Genomic DNA, 17789 nt, shown 5'->3' with positions numbered 1-17789 from the left:
GCAAATCAGTTTGTAAGCAGTATGCTAACTATATTCCTGGACCAGATGTATCCCTTTGGAACGGGTTTAAATATGGGGGAGTGAAAAATGAGGCCCAGATCACAGTGAAAAAGCAAACAATTGTAAAAGCCAAAGCTGCACTTGGTGTGCCTGTTTTGGCAGAGGGCTGGTGTCCTGCTCTTCATAATGTGCAGTACATGTCATCAAGCTTTTATTAAAGCCACTTGCTTTGCAAGAGTAAACAACTCCTTTTTGTACTCCAGCAAGTGATTCTCTTGATTCCTTTCACATTTAATTTAAGCATACAGAGCCTTTGGCAGGAGAATTTACCAGCAAATCCACTGCACAACGTGGGACCAGAACAGTCTGAGCAGTAAGAAATATCCCACGCAAGTCCTATATCCCTTTATTTTTGCATTGTGCATAGTCTTTCTGGGAGGAAGAAAAGGGGTGGTGGTGGAAAGCATTACTTTGCCTACATCTGCAAATTCCTAAGCAAATTAGTGATCAAGCAATGCCAAATTTTGTTTTTTACAGCCAAACTCAACATGCTTATTACACAGGGCTTTTATTATACCGTGATTTCATGGTTAATACATCATTTACAAAAGCATTCCCCGAGACTGCCCACTAGGAAATTGCCCTTTAAAAAATTCATTCTAAATTCCTTTGTGGATTTCACTTGAACAAACACTCCTACTAAATAAATCAGAGTGTAGTCACTGTGCTTACGAATTCCGGGATATTTTTTTGGGGACAAAATGACTTGGTGATTTTTATTTTTCAATAATTTTGTGAGATAAGACTGTACTGTAATACCAGGCTTAACTGCTCAGCCACTACTGGCTTTGCCTGATGCTGGTGTCGGAGCTGGGAGGTCAGTGTGGAGAACGAATGAAATGGCTTTTTCTGGTTAGTCGCAGCTTTGATGCTTAGATACAGAATTGACTTCTTAAACGCACTAACCATTTATTTATTTCTGTATATTCACTACAGCTGGCCCAATACACAGGCAATAAAAGAGTGAATAGTTTTAAACGAGGTCTTACACTTCATGTAGAACAAATTTGTTATTACAAAGTAGTTTAGCTTTACTAAAGTCGATACTGCGTTATACATCTGCTGATGGTCTGACCCATTCCTTCAGATAATTTATCCTTGATTTCTCACACAGTACAAGTTCAGGTGCACCGCTGTATAGGAAATGTCTCCAACATGAGTAATAGGTCATATAGTTCCCCCTCCATGCATTGAACATCTTAAAATGCTTTGGCATGTACTACTTGTCTTTTGGGAGTGAAGAAAGCCCAACACAACTGTTAAGAAATTAGACGAGTAAGCAGGACAGCACGTTAGAAGTTGTAATCATAGTAAACCCCCAAATCAGTCTGAGCAAAATGCATTCTCACCAGTCCAGCATGATGCTAATATTTTGCCAGGTTTTTTCTCTTAGTGGGAATGCTCTGCATTTCAAGAATTATTACCCTACTTTTTAAAAAAGTGTTTCCACAGTTTGCTGAATACATTCCAAATTTAAAACCTGGATTTTGCTAGCAAGCAGAATTTGTCTTAAACAAGCAGATGCAGATTTAAGGTTGAAAGTAGATAAGAGTATTAGCTAGACATTTTGCTAGTTCTATTCAAACATGAAGTAGTAAGGGAAATTCTTAAGCAAATAGAGATTAATAGTATCTTATATCTAGAAGACAGTCCTGTAAAATTCTAAGTTAAGCTGTTGTGCCACTGACTTAAAGAAATGCTTCTTCAGTTTTTTGCCTGGATAACGTTCGGGTCATTTATAGAGCAAATATTTAAAAGAAAGATGTATATATACATGAACACACAGCTTAATTCCACAGTAAAAGCTCTGTTCCTTTAATTAAAAGTGGAAAGCACGCACACCACCGTGTACAAACAGCGGCATGCACATGGTACCACATAGAACAGATGGGAATGTTCTGTCTACCAAGAAAACAAATGCCAAACCAGTGTGAACTAGAGTTTTAACAGGACAAACATATTTTAGGATATTCTTTCTACCTGATATGCCTTTAAAATATACCATTTTTTTATGCTCTCTATATTCTGAAACTGTACATGAAAATAAAGTTAAAAGCAATTCTTGTACTGTAATAGCAAGCTCAATACATTTAGCAATCTGACCTTGTCTTTAAGCTTGGGCTATACTTACACAATGTTGGATGAGAAATAGTTGAGTATTTGTATGAACAGGTAAAATTAAATTCTTCTTGCCTGTACTAGAACCACAAGCTGGTTATTTTTGTCCTTTGTTGAAGACTTCCCAGTGTAAGCAGAGTAAATATTAGTGTATTGAGCATCTAAGTGTATGGTGTCAGAAGAATAGCTACTGAGTAATGCAAGATCCACAGATGCTCTGAGAAGTAGTTTACTTGTAAGTTGGTGGGTTTTTTCATCATTTGTAGAATGAGCTGTGTATTTAAGATTAGGCAGAGTGCCTTGACCATGTGAGAAAACAGGCCAGTTCTGTATCTGCTCTGGTCCAGCCTTCAGGTTTGCACTGAGATGATAACAACACAGATGGGTTTGTACAGATTGATCCGAAACAACACCCCCAGCTCCTCAGGAACAAGCCCCATAAAACTTCTGCCTTCTATTTATAGTGAACAAAAGGGAAAAGTCCAAACTATTAAAATATTCAGTAGCAGCTGTGAATCTACCTGACATTTTTTACCCAGCAAGTAAGCATCTGAAAGGAAGTACAAGAAACAATAATGGAAAACAAATCTAGAATATTTATGTCAATTAGTTTTTCTTTTTCAAAAAACATGTATTTTTTTAAATGTATTCCATCCAGGACAAGATAAAATGAAGTTCTGCACTACCTTGCTATGAGATATCTTGTGAAAAAAACCCCAAAGAACCAACATTGTAGGTGATAGAAACTGTGCTGTTTAGGCATTAACTATATTTTTACCCGAGTTATACCAACTATTAATTTTAAAGAGCTCTTAATGGCTTCAAAATAAGGGAGGGACTACAGCAGTAGTGTCTTATCTTGAGTGTTGTGGAAGCTTGTGCCATTTAGCTAGACACAAAACAAAAGAATTCTTCCTGTGATTTCTAAAAAAGAGGAGTAAGACGAGCCACTACCTTTCCAAACACTGAAGAGAGCTAAGATCCCTAAAACGGTTCATCAATGCCACTGAAATAAAGACCGTAATGAAGCTTAAGATTTTATTATATTTTTCATTTCTTTGTATGTGCAATAATCCTTTCTGGATTAATCAGATGAAAGAAAGTGAAATGTGGAAGTAAATTGGTTGTCAAAACAAGACTTCCATCTTCAAGGCTGTAGAAACAAGCTTACAGAATTTAACGGAGTGAAGTTCGTAACAGACTAACAAGTAGGAAACACAAGGAAATGAACACTGTCTGCTGTATAAACAATGCTCTGACAAGGAACTCGCTGCAAGTAACAACTATATTGTTATTGTACTTAATAGTGGAACAACAGTGACCACTTAAGGTAGTCTGAGTCTCCTAAAGAGTTTTTAAAAGTTACAGATTCTATATCATAAAATGGTCTGTAACATCCACACACATCTTTTCATTGAATGACAAAGCAGAGCTTTGAGATGATAACCTGTGATAACCAGCAAGCCACTGAAAGTGGCAAAGCCTTTATTTTGCCTGTTTTCTTCCAGTGGGATGCAGAAGCGTTATTGAGGTTTTCCCAGGACAGATGTAAGTGATAACTGTGCCAGGAAGCACACTTGGGTCAACTTCTGTGAGGGTCTGGGACAGTGCAGCCCCTTAGGGATTTTGCACATAAGCCACTTCTCATTTCAGGACCCTGGGGAGGGTCTTTGGATTCTGCAGCAAGCTCTGGGCAGGGAGGGCTCCTTGGCAGTGAGGGAATTGCTTTAAAATCTAGGCACCAAGACAAAACCAGTGTTATTTAAACAGCGATTACAAGTTAGCCAGTTACACTACTTATTCATATGAACTTTGCTTCGTATAAATACATAAACTTCTGAATTGTTACTGTCTGTAGAGTTTCCAAACTAACAGAAGTGTCACAGGTGACCTGATGTTCATGTATTAATACTCAGCATGTTGCAGACAATTGGTTTCTACCTGTCCAGTAAAATTTTCCCCAAAGTAGAAGATGCAGGCTCGTAATAACAATTTAGAACAACATCTTGTGCGTTACCAAAAGGAGTTCTGAAGAGGTTACCATTACATCTAGAGTGATGTTTGTTTACTTTGGATCATTACTGCACTAACCTAACTGAATTTCTAGATGTGGGGTTTTGTTGTGTTCTGGGTTTTTTTCCTCCTTAATAAATTTAGCCAAAAAGCCACAAACCTGTGCATGTACTTGGTTACTTAGCTTTAAACAGGTGTACGTTGCACAGATGCGTAAAACTGCAGGTGCCTTCATGAAATTCAACTGCTATAATAAATTTCAACAGATATGAAACAATCCTGATAATATCTGAACTATATCATGTGGTGCAGATTTTGATCTACTTTACTGCAGCTTCTTGGAGAAGAAAGCTGGTGTTCTTTTTCCCCTTCAAAAAACCTCCAAAAAGTTAAATTCTCTTTCTAAAAAAGTAATAAAAAAGTGTTACTGTCATAAATGCTGAAGGTCAGAAAACTTCATTTAAACCAAGTACGTACACATTGCTACAAAGGAAAAGGTAGGAAAATAACACGTGTGCACTGCTTCACAGACTCAACCTTCTTAATATATTATCAGCAAGAAGAAAAAGTGACATATTCTCTTATTCTTGAGAGGGTTTTCTTAATATTACTTTATATTTTTTATTTTTAGTAAAATATTTTCAGCAGGAAATTCTTAAATTATCTGTATTGAAGAATTAAAACTGTTTTGGAACCTAAAAACTCACAGAGCAAGGGTAGTTTAAATCCTGTTTTCACACATTTTTAGGCATGACAGATTTGGAGGGGGAGGCTGGGGAAGGAAGAGACAAAGCAGAGGAAAATGAATACAAAGGGGGAAGGAGGACTGGAACAGATTTTGGCGTTAGGGGGTTTTGTGTGTTCATTTCTAACGAAGGTATCTCCTACAGAAACTTTCACTGCTCCAGCACTGTTACAATAGAGCCTCCTCGTGGCAAAGCAGAAACCTACTCCTTCAAAACCCAACTTAAACACTGCTCCTTTCCCATTTGAAAAGGTCTTAAAAAAGGTCGAACTACCCATCAAGTTGCAAACCACCCTGCAGTATGCAAGTCCACACTTTAAAAATTACTGTCCTACAAAAGCTGAATAAATGAGTACCTCATTTGATGTTTCTTCTCTCAACTTTAGGAACTGTTCATTCCGTAAGTATTTCTGCTCTGTTTCTGTTCTCCTGTAAACAAGATGCAAGCTTTAAATATTATTTTTCTATATCAAAAGACAGAGTTGTTAAAATCCTTACTTCATATATGATTGATTTTTCTCTGCATGCTGAGGTTTTTTTCCCTGTTGTGAGATGTTAATTTCAGGCTAAGACTCTTTTTTACAAAACAATCCACCAAGTGAAAATTTCTTGAAACTGTAAGATTGCTTCAGTTTAGTCCAGCTAGATTATCATTAAGTGAAACCTGAACAGAATGAGGCCATCATCAATCCTTGTAACTACAGATTTTCATCTTTCAATCATATAGACAGTAGAAGGATAATAATTCATCCCACACAGAACAGCAGGAAATTTCTTCCACTGACAAAACAGCTTTCAAATTTCTCTCTAAGCTATGTGTCTGTTACCAAAACTGTGAAACAAGCTGAATGGCATTATACCAATGGGGCAGCTTACAAAAAATGATAATCAATTTCAATACAGTAATTATCAAAGAGTTGCAGTGTACAGCTTGGCATCTAATGTAAATCTGCTTAGATGAGATATTGGGAAGAAATTCTTCCTGTGAGGGTGCTGAGGCGCCGGCACAGGCTGCCCAGAGCAGCTGTGGGTGCCCCATCCCCGGCATGTCCAAGGCCAGGCTGGACGGGGCTGGGAGCCACCTGGGCTGGTGGGAGGTGTCCCTGCCCATGGCAGGGGGCTGGAACTGGGTGATCTTGAGGGTCCCTTCCAACCCAAACCAGTCTGTGATTTGATGATTTAGTAAAACATTTGTTCAAATTACATTTTTCAAGTAATTTGATTTTAAAATTATTCTAATAAGAAGTGTGACCAGTAGTGACTACAAAGAATCAGGAGTCAATTTTATTAGCACAAAACACAAACCCACCAAAAATTAGGCCTAGTTTCACCAGAAGTATTCATTTGATACGTGTTCATATCAAGAATAAGAATCTACCTGAGTACCTGCAAACAGTGTAGGGGAAGATGCCAAATTTTCTCTTTTTCCCTTGCATTTAGGTACTTAAAATATAGGAGCCAAGGAGTTTGTAAACTATTTTTATAAGTCAGACTACTAGCATATAACAGAAGATCTTCAAACATGCTTGCAAAGAAGGGTAGTTATAGAGACTACAAGTATTTCTTCTTAATTCTAAAGCCATTCTTAATCTGTGTAACTATTAGGGGTGCAGACATCACAAACCACACATCTGCTATTCCTAAAATGGGTTAGGATCTCCCCACCCTGGTTTTTGCTTGTCCTTCTAAGTGTTTTCCAATTTAGATTGATCATCAAAACCACCCTGTAAATGCAGTGAAGAACACGTGAAATACCAAGGGAATTCTTACAATTATCATCTGATTTCATCATTACTTACCTGTTTCTTAAAATTGTCCCTGACAAAAATTGTCAATACATAAAATAGGTATTATGTGTCAACACAGAAAATCAGCCAGAGTAAAGGTCTCAGTTTCCAAGGGGAAAAGCAGTATGACATTCCATCATCACTTTTCAATTCTTTTCCTTATAAGTTTATCTTTAAAAAGGTAATAGAACAATAACAAAAGCAAGAGGTATGACAGTCCGCATACCTACATTATGTGTTCATATATTTACCCCAAATCTAAGCACCTACGTACCGTTAGCATTTTAGGAATATTTGGAACAGCTGTAACACAGTTTTCACAGAAGGTTAAAATATGTAAACATGTTTTATCTAAAAGTCTTAATTTACACTGTTGCAATCACACTTTTTAACCCTTATCAGAGCAGCAGAATATTAAAGACCCCCACTCCCAAAACACATGGGACAATAGTCTTACGCAAATGACAGACGCACCAAGAATGCTCAGTATTGCCTCTAAGAAGCAGCTATCTAGCATGTCAGCTCAGCCTGCCCAGAACTGGCTTAGAGGGGCTCTAAATATCAAAGACATCTCTGGAAGGCAGCACTGTTGGAAAGCATGCATTCTGAGATGCTATTCAAGATTTTGTGGGCTAGCGTTTCTCTGGAAGTTTTTTTCCCAGTAAATTAGTCCAATTGCAATGAAGAAAGAAGTGTAGAGAGGACAAACAGCCTGCTGTGTATTACTCTTGATTAAAGGGTGATACTTCCTTTAAGCAGCAACTGCTATCGCAGTGAGGAAAGAGCTGCTCAGAATGCTCACTACATATTTACATGAGTCAAGCTTAACAGAAAAAATGTAGTGTTTCTACTATTTTAACCTATCTTAAGTTACAATAATTTGATTTTTAAAAACTTAAATTAATCCTTGTCTTTGTATGCTATCCCCTGAAAAGAATGTTGTAATAATAAAACAGAGGCTTGGGTGTAAAAAAGTTTTCATTAGTGTACCTCATACTAGACTTCTAATAGTTTTAATTTAAACATTATAAAAATAATGTCAGTCTACAGGCAGACATCTTAATAAAGTGAAAGCATGTTAATGTTTCAATTAAAAAATCACACACACAAAGATCTGGCACATGTGAAAGCGTTTCAGAATCACAATTGGATTTTAATGACATTTTTTAAACGAAAAGACACGAGTAGTGGGCAATATTCTAGATGTACTTTTTATATTCTGTAGTAAATTCACTAGCATGCATTCAACATTAAATTTCAATACCTGAACTATTTGCAGTTGCTGGATTTTCATTTTCCGTGGAGACCAGCACGACTTCGTAAGAACTGATAAAAAACAGAAAAAAATTGTTTTGAAATATACAAGAATGAATTCTTTTCTAAAAAGAGCATGGAAAATAGCTACACAAATATATCAACCATTAAAAGGTGCATTCATTTATCAAGACATAATTAAAACAACAAAATAATGGCACAGTAAAAAAACATTACTAAACCACTTAATAAATGATGGCACAGAAAAAAAAAAATTAAATGCATTTAATGTACTAACTTGTGCATTGCTACAATTTATTAACAGCAGAATCTGCTATGCATCAGGAATGTTCATATTCTAGACATCTTTTATAGAAATAAACCGTATTTGCTTTCATCTTAGTAAAACAAGTTATTCTGTTTGCTTTATGAAAACAGGGCACACATTAATTGTACTACATTTCTGTGCTCTCTAAACAACCAGTTACTCACATTACCCAAAACCTGGCAATTTCATCATCTCAGACTGCATAACAAATGGCATTAGTGCAGTACGTTGTGAGATCTACTGGGGTACGTTCTGTTGTCTCAGACCTGGGGTCACTTAATACTCAAAAATATCAGTAGATGCCGTTAGGCATGCTGAAATGTATACCGGCTGAGAGGTTCATTTTACAGTGTGGATGGTAAATTACTTCCTGCAGACTTTGTATATGTCTAAAATAATCCAGTTGATCTGAGGGTGTAAAACATCTGTCTAAGATTAGTGGGTCTAGAAACATATGAAGTGCAATTTACTCTGAGAAAAAGATAAAATCGACTAAGGGGGTATTTGTTTGCCAATTGCACTGCTTGTATCGTGGGACACTTGTCTGGGCTTGCCTGGTGCCAGCCACCAGGACATCGTGTAAGTGGAGGAAATGCTAAGTACCCAGAAGCAGTAGATCTACTGCATTGGGTTTTGATCAAAAGAACAGCCATTTAACACAGTCGATTCCCTGCAGATTTCTCCGTAAGAAACAAGGGAATCCTAGCCACACTTTGTGATTGTTGCAACCACACAAATGCCAGCTTTTACCTTCTTTCCTCTGGATACCCTGGTTTTAACTGCTGGTAACAATATAACCAAACTACTCCAGCTGTGTCAAGTTAATGTTTTGGATCTTATTCCTATGCAATTATAAACCAACAAATCTTCTTTACTGATTTCATTTTTGCCATAAGCAAAGATTAATTTGGATATTCAGAAGCCAAAAACCACATTAATATTTTTTTCTGTAAAATAAAGTTTAAAAATGCAACTTGAAGTGAATGTACTGAAAAATAATGCTGACTACTACCTTCCAAAGCAAGCTAAGAAACCTCATGCATGCTTTGAGCAATGTAAATTTGACTTCACAATGAAACCCAAAGGCTGAAGACATAAACCTGGTGTCAGCCGTGCAAGTATCAGCCATGCAGGATCCTATGCTAAAAGAAATTTTACCCATACAGACATATAGACCATACTGTCATATTTTTCCAGTCCCATATCACACAGTTGCACATTCATAAATCATTGCTTTTTGCAAACAGCAGACAAATAATTGGCAGATTATATGCAGTAATACATACAGAATCACAGAGTGGTCAGGGTTGGAAGGGACTGTAAACACTCAGAAAATCTTGAAACTACCATGAGAAGGGAGCATTAAATTAAAAATGGCAGGTGGACTGTAATCAGAAATAAGATTTCATATTATTCCAGTAACACAGCATGCAGTGGATTAATTGCCAGATTAAATAAAGCAACAAAACAAGATCAGGTAGCAGATAAGTGGCTTCTTCACAAGCTTGAAGGCCAGATTCCAACTAAACAAGGATTCCTGCAGCTTGCACAGTATTTTTTTCAGTACTGACCTTGACTGTGCACTTTAAATTCTTTTTTTGCATTTCTGATTTGGGACAAAAAATATTTGATAAATGGTAGTAAAATTCAGACACAGAAAAATCAGAGTAGAACTGATTCCTGCTTGCTTACAAAATTTCCTCAGGAAAGAAGTTCTGTGGTAACCTGTCTTTCATTTTTTTACAGTATTAATGATGTCTTTGTTTTACATCATCTTGCAGCTGTTTACTTACGAGATCACAGCAGTAACCAAGGGTCTGATCAGATCTCTCCTGGCACTAGAGAATAAGTGGAAAATATAAGGAAAAGAAGGCAGTACATGAAGTATCTGTTTAAGGAAATAAAAATGAGCCTATGCACAAGAAGTAACTTTTTTGTTATAAACCCAGTTATTTTGGTTTTGTCTATAAAGAGGCCAAAGTAACTTATTATCTTCTTACTAGCTGGTGCAGAAAAATCCCATTGGATAACAGAGAGGAAAAAGAAAAAGTGGACACCTGATCTCCAAACTTTCCACTGCATTTCCTGTCATTCAGTAAGAAATCAGTGGCCAAACAGCCCACGAAGCACTTAGGGCTGATCACCTGGCTTCAACCGCAATGGGTAAGCTGGAGATACTGCAACCGCAGTGGACACCTAATGATAACATTGTTTAAATCCAACTATTAAAATTTATCAGCCAATAAAAAAGTTGAGAGGAAAAGTAAATTTTCTCATAAATGCTTTAAAGCAATATAAGGACATTAACTAGATTCTACTATTCAACTCTATAGATACATACCCTGTATAGTCTAAGACATGTGCTAAAGTGAAACCAGAGTAAGGTGATAACAGAAGTGTATTTGAAGAACTTGGTATATTTATGATATCAGGACAGAAAGCAGAGGGTCCAAACTGGTTTACTACTGTATTTTGATGGTCTGCACTTGGAAGCACTGTCTGACAAAGGAGGAAACAAATATTACATTGTCATAAAACCTACAGTAAAAGCCTAGTCATATTTGCAAAAAGTGCTAAAGTAATCAAGGTGTACTTAAACACAACAGAAGAAAAATCACGTTAAATACACAGTAACACCAAAGCATTTTTTTTTTCCTTGAAGCTCAACTTGTTTTTAAAAACCCCAAACACTTACTTAAATTTTGAGGCTTATAAGCATCTTACTTGACCTTATCCTTTTTTATGCTTTGTTTTTGGGAAAAGTTTTTGAGAAAAGATGAAGATACGAAACTAATGCTGTAAAACATATGATAGCCTTTAACAAAAAGACAAATTTTATGTTTGTTACATGCAATTCTTTTATATTTTTAGATGTGAAAAAGACTTAGACTCCAAAGACTTCTTTTAAACAAGCTTATTTCTGTAAAAGTAAGTGAGGTTTTTTTTAATTAAATATACTGTCCACATGAAACAGGAGGCTGACAGTTCACGGAACTTCTCTCATAAAATTAGCTAAAAGAATTTCAGCACAAAAAATACAATCATGCTAAGGACATGAAATATTCATGTTCTTCATAAGAATCATATATCCTTAAAAAAAAAAAAAGACATTTTGCAATCTTATCATTTTATTAATAATATATCAATACCTCACATGAAAAATCCTCATATATTAATAGCTACGTTCCTAACATGTTCATTTTAACTTTCATTGCCGAGAGAATTGGTTCTCAACTTGCATTTCATGGCCCTTAATACAACTGGTGGACTACAGCTAAATGGCTGATGAAAGATAACTTGAAAAAGTAAGTATGCTGTAAGAAGCTTTAACTCTGTAATGAAGAGGTGTGACCCTTCACTAGAGAAATTCCAGTGGCTCTCCAGTAGGATAGGATCAAAGCAAAAGTTGTCAACACATATAGTGTCTAAGCTCTGTTGTGAGCTTATTCAATAATGATGACTGAAAAGAACTTCATTGTATTCTAAAACTGAAAATAAACTAATTCTCAAAAGATCAGCCAACTTAAGAGCTCTTCATAGACTTTTTTTCTGTTAATGCAAGCAACAGCAACATAGCTTTCACAGTCACCAGGTTTCAGTATAAACATCCACAGTTATCTATTACTTTACAACTAGGCATTAGTGCCTATATTAGCATAAGCATCTGTATCATACCTGATGAACAGCCTTTTTGGAGAACATTTTCTCCTGAAATGCTGTAAGAGCATTAATACGTCTCTCAAGTTTTGATACTTTCTTCTGCAACAGAAAAGAAACACAGCACAGGTTAAGAAACAGAGTTCACCTGAAATAAATAAGTTATAAATTATTATCATATGAAAAGTAGACAGTGAAACAATTGCAATCAACAAAGGCTAAAAATCAGAATTATTAACTTATCTTTATGTTACACAAGATGAAAAGATTACATATTTTTGGGAACTTTCTCTAATGTAGCATAATAGTCAGATGTGATACACATGCAAAATATTCACAGGCAAAGAAACTTACTAAGAATGTTTTAGCTATTTCTTCATGTTTGTTTTTGCATTGTACTTGTTCCACTCTTCTATTTAAACTTTCCAGTTTTTCATTAAAGAAGTAATTATTTAAAATATCCATCCGCTCACCAATCATAAGTTTGATCTATAATAAAGAAAAGCTGTGTTTCAAATAAAAAAAATCTAAAAATGACTATACAAATACTGCTCAATTTAAAATTTATCTATGTCTCAGGAGAGTAGAGCCATTTCCTTTCCATTGTTTATATGGCATTTCTGGCAGGTAAAAAACATTGAATATTGTACCTTGGTACTCTCCATTGGACTTAACTCACTTTGCATAAAGGACATGTCAAAACATACCTACCTTCTAAAATTTAAAGAGGTAAAATTAATATGTTTATATTAATCACTTCCAGTGCACTGATATAGCTTTAAACTTTAAAAAATGTTTAAGATTTCTCTACATACAAAATTTAGGATTTTACTGGCTACAGGACTGATGATCAAAAATTGCTGAGAAGCAAGATCTCTGCTTTCAAGCAGAATACTCATGAGCAAGTGAAGCTTGTTATCCGGAGAAATAAAACTATTCTTAATGACTATATAAACATGAATAATTAAATTTTAAATAAATTATAAATATTTTAAATTACTTATATTAAAATTACTTGTTGATTTTACACATCAGAACAGGTCTGGATACCAACAACAAGGGAAAAATGTCTATATAAGCAGGACTGAGAGTGCATCTTAATGTCAGGAAAATTAAGATTTTATAATCAAGTAATGGATTTCCTAGGAGTAAAAAAGTTTCCATTTAAAAACATACAAATTCCTGATCAGTATTCTCTACATGAAGTACTTATTTTCTGTCTCTGTGATAAAATTGCCAAACTCGGGCCTTTCATTCAAGGATTTTACTGAATTGCTTCTGCTTTTCTGCAACAATACAATAGTTCCATCTTCAAAAGAAAAAAAAAAAAGGCGCAAAGAAAGTGTTTAGGTTCTTTAGGTCTCTTAATTAAAATATTTATTTCCTATTACACCTGATAATTGCTAAAATGTTGAGGCTTTTAAAATACTTTCAATCTTACTGCCTTAAACAAAGTATTGTCTTGGGCCCCAGTTTTAAAGAGAAATGTCTCTGTCAAAGACATATATTGATGAATAACAGATACTGATGTGTTACAATACTGCTAAATATGAAAAATACTTATGCTGATGACATTCATAGGATCAGATCTTTCACTCTTTGATGCTCATTTACTGCAGCCATAAGTTGAGAACTAACTATAGTTTTCCTATACAGCTGTTCTTTCTCCCTCTTTTCCCTCCTTCAGATATCCTCCTACATTTGTCAGTCTTTCCAGTTCTAATGCAGACAGGAGGAATCTTTGTACTAGCAGAAGCAGCTGTCAAATGGGCTAAGTATCTCTCAAATTCCCCTTCTCCCAAAGACTTCTGACATGAAATCAATGAATTCTGTAGCACCTGCATTCTCATGTGCGTGTCTGTGTGTGCACAAATACTTCTTTCAAATCCTGCTGATTGCCAGAACGTCTAATTTTTCACCTGTCTGGCCTCTTACCCTTTTCTACTAGCACCAAACATTACCTAAGTTCTGTGTCCACAGCCCCTCAGTACTTTCCTCCCACCTTTCTACCCAGAAGTACCTCGGTGTCATCACAGACAGATTGCTGGAATCACAGGGATAACACGCTGAAACTCACCAGACTGAACGTTCAATTTCATTTGCACGGAAAAAAGTGCTGGAATTCAAACGCTTCAGTGACATACAGCAGTCATAACAATGCTCTAACCAGTATAACATAGTTGAACTATTGGACTTTAAGTCACATATTTTTTTTTCCATGTGACAATACAGTTCACAAAGATCCCCAGAAAATAATAAAATTGTGCTTTCCACTGAACACAGTGGGAGTATTACAGCAACTTCAAGACAGCTGATCAGTGTTTAAATGTTAGTTCTTTGCCTTAGAAATTTGTTCAGGACCAACTGAATATAAGTGGCAGTTTTTCCCTTAACTGAATCTGCATAAAGGGTTCAGTGTTCTCCAATCCATTTTAGACACTATGCTCCTTAATCTAGGTCTCAAACAGAGCGGCTGATATAGAAATATTTGCTTCAAGTGGAAAGGAATTAAAGGAGAATTTTCAGATATTCTCCACAAATGGAGAAAGAAATCATTATCCCTCTGAGTAATTTGTCCTGTTTCTGTCTACTGGAAGGAATGTGAGTCCATATTGTCTAAAGCAAATTATCAAATGCAGGAGCACACTAGCAGGCTGACAGACTTTCAAAAAGTTGTAGTCAGACCCATTCACAAAGCAAATGTTACTTCACTTAAAACATGCAAGAAATGGATGCATTCATTTGTACATTTTGTCTTACATAGCAATCAAAATATTTTAAATTTTGGATAAGTAGGAAATGCATTCAAGATAACATCAATATTTTCTCCCCTCCAAGTACCCATTTGTATTCTCCTCAGAGAGTTACCAAGGTTGCTAATCTAAATCATCAGTCCTCCCCACAAATATACCTTGTTATAAACAGGGTGGTCCCATCTCTTTTAAAACACATGTAAAACAACAATTCGAACAGTCAAATTATTGCACATTACCTTTCCCAAAAGACTGTCTTCGTTTTTTGACATTGTGCAAATACTCTGTTTCTTGGTTTCATCAGAAATCTTAATAGATTTACACGGGCTGTTTTCTTTCCTTGCTGAGCTTACCCTCTTCCGCGGAGTGCCCCCTGAGGAAAAAGGGAAAAAAACGTCCTAACACCCACCATCAATCTTTCAGACTTCTTTCTACATTACAGTATAAATAATTACAGCTGAGACCAGTAAAAAGAGGAGCTGTATCATTCAAATCAATGATGTTCCTCCTTAAATATTCTGCAGCAGTTTGATCTTCAAGTAGTGTTAGGACATTATTTTGTGCAAAATGAAACAGAAACCAAAAAGTCAGGCAAAAGCATGGAGAGAGAGAAGGGAGGGACAGAAACAAGATCAGATTGCTGCTATTAATTTTCTCACTACTAAACTTTATATTAAACATACTTGTTGAGAGCTATTTTACCCTCTTTTTTTTTTTTTTCCAGTGACAACACTTTGTTGTCTACTTGAGACAACAAAGCTCTCTACTTTGAGACGAGCAAATAAAAGACGACAATGCTTTTTCTGCTGAAATAACATTGAGATGTGCCTGAAGGCTTATCCTACCCGATTCTGGGCCAGTACCTCTCATTCCCCTTTTACCTAAGAGCTTTTTGACATATCACAGAAAACCCCTTCCTGGGATTAAGGATTCTTTAAGCCTTATCAGCTGAGAAGCTGGCCTCAGAGACATGTCAGAACCATCATTTTTTTAGAAACACTGTTCCTTACTACCAGCAAATGAAACGTCTCTCCTCCTACCCCCCCCCCCCTTTTTTTTTTTAAATGAAAAAAGACATTGAGGCAATTATTCTCTAGGGATTTTAATGAGGTAATACTTCGCAGTCAAGGAAGAATCTTACACCTACACTGCAAAACAAGTTGATTGAGCTCTTTTCCAGACACCATGCAGTACATTTTTGGGGGAAGATCAGTTCACTTACGATCTTTGCAGAGATGGCAACATGGAGTCAATGTGTCAGAAGGCTTGCATGTCCCATACCAAGGAGTTTGTGAGGAGGATTTTGGACTAGATGACCTCCTGAGGCCATTCCAATATGAATTCTTCTATGATTCTGTTCTATATGCTTAAGTCCTGTTCCATACAGTCTATATTGATACTGTTTAGAACAGGCCTGTGAAGAAACCCTTATGAGTATGGTACGAACAATGCAAAGTAAATCACGGTTTGGGAAATGGAAGACAGATAAGCCAAACCAATCACGTTAACACACTTTTTCTACAACTGCAACCAAGGTCACAGCATTTCAGCCAACTCCCTAGTCTTGCTCCCCCTGTGCTCCTTCCTTTGTTTTCTTTCTGCTATACAGCCAGCAAGATTTTACTAAAATCATTGGTAATGATTTTACTAAAATCATCTTAGATTGCTTGTTCAGCCTATGATGCAAGTACCATAGCTGCTGATAAAGAAAATCAAACGAAGTGGATTGCATGGTTTTCCCTTTGACAACTTTTCCCCCACGCTGCTGTCACCAATTTCACTGTGTTTCCAGTGGCCAGAGAAGAGACTCATCACCTCAACTTGCATCTGAAATTCACATCTAAAGACACCTATTTCAGTTACAGGTGGTGTATTTGTTTATGAAAAATGACAGAACACTTACATACTGGAACATTATTCACCTTCCATGCAGAAATAGCTACGGGCCCTCATGCCAATGTGACCACATCCACTTTGGGCATTTGTTACAAACTTCTGGGTATTCACAAAAGCTTATATAAATTAAAAAAAATATATAAATATATGTATAAAAACCTGGTCTAAATTAGAACCCATGCCATAATCTTTTTTGACAGCATGGGTCATAGCTCACCATCAAGTGGCAAACCATGGTCCTTCGCCCTGCTTGTGCTCGCCATCTCTCACTGGCCTCGGCGCCCTGCCCCAGCGTCTCGGCAGGACCCGGCAGCTGCCAAAATCCCTCCTGGGCCCAGGCGCCGCGGCTGGCTGCCCCTTCCCCCTGCCCGGGCCGAGCGGCAGGCAGGCGGGGGGAGGGCGGCAGAGAGGCAGGTCGGGGGAGGGAGGGCCAAGCCCGGAGCCGCCTGCAGGCGCTGCCCCGCAAGCGCTGCCCCGCGGTGCTGGGGACAGCGCCGGCCCCCGGGGGTGCGAGGAGAACGCAGGCTCGCTCTGCCCCGCTACCCCGGCCCTGGCGGCCCGATGAAGCCCGCTGGGGCCGCCGCAGCCCCTCACCCGTCGGACAAACGGCGCCGCCTCGAGCTGCCGCTCAGCCCCGCGCCGCCCCGGCAGCCGCCGGCGGGGGAACGGCCGGTGCCAGGCGCCGTCCGCGGGCAGCAGGAGGGGAAGCGGCGAGGAGCCCGCCCGCCCCGCGCCCGCGCCCGTCCCGCGCCCGCTCCGCGCCCGCCCCGCGCCCGTCCCGCGCCCGCTCCGCGCCCGCCCGTGCCCGCTCCGCGCCTGCCCTGCTGCGGGGGGGAGGGGGCGCCCCGCGCGCAGCCCTGAGGCGCCAAACCGGCGCCGCGCGGCCGCTGCAGCGCGAGGGGCGCCCGCCCTGAGGGGCCGCGCGAGGAGCCGCTCCCGCCCCCGCCGCGGTCCGGCGGTGCGCCCGGCACCCCGGCAGCCGCTGGTGACGAATCCGGGCGTCATGTAGCCGCAGACGCCACTTCTTACCTGTAAGAACTGATTATTGAGATGGCGGTGCATTTTAATGATTCACCGGAAGGTGAACGCCTGCTCCACCGCGTCCCAAACCGGGAGCGAAGTGGCGCCTCCTGGCACCTGTTGGCGGCCGGTCCTGGCCAGCGAGGTGCGTGCGGGGG

General features: G+C 38.4%; 1 protein-coding gene across 1 annotated transcript; it reads right to left on the bottom strand.

Annotated features, from left to right (window-relative positions):
- Positions 1-1268: 1268 nt before the first annotated feature.
- LOC308063601 (uncharacterized protein) lies at positions 1269-17346 on the bottom strand. Its single transcript, XM_080386785.1, has 8 exons — positions 15171-17346; positions 14955-15088; positions 11981-12064; positions 10647-10804; positions 10099-10143; positions 7988-8049; positions 5293-5365; positions 1269-3912 (listed from the first exon to the last, which is right to left on the bottom strand). Exons 1-7 carry the CDS (start codon positions 15394-15396, stop codon positions 5319-5321), a joined length of 756 nt encoding a protein of 251 aa, XP_080242911.1. The 5' UTR covers positions 15397-17346; the 3' UTR covers positions 1269-3912; positions 5293-5318.
- Between the last annotated feature and the right edge of the window lie 443 nt (positions 17347-17789).

The sequence above is a fragment of the Falco punctatus genome (assembly GCF_963210335.1).
Source record: "Falco punctatus genome assembly, chromosome: 4".
NCBI classification, from domain to species: Eukaryota; Metazoa; Chordata; class Aves; order Falconiformes; family Falconidae; genus Falco; species Falco punctatus.
This window is presented reverse-complemented; position numbering and strand designations above follow the sequence as displayed.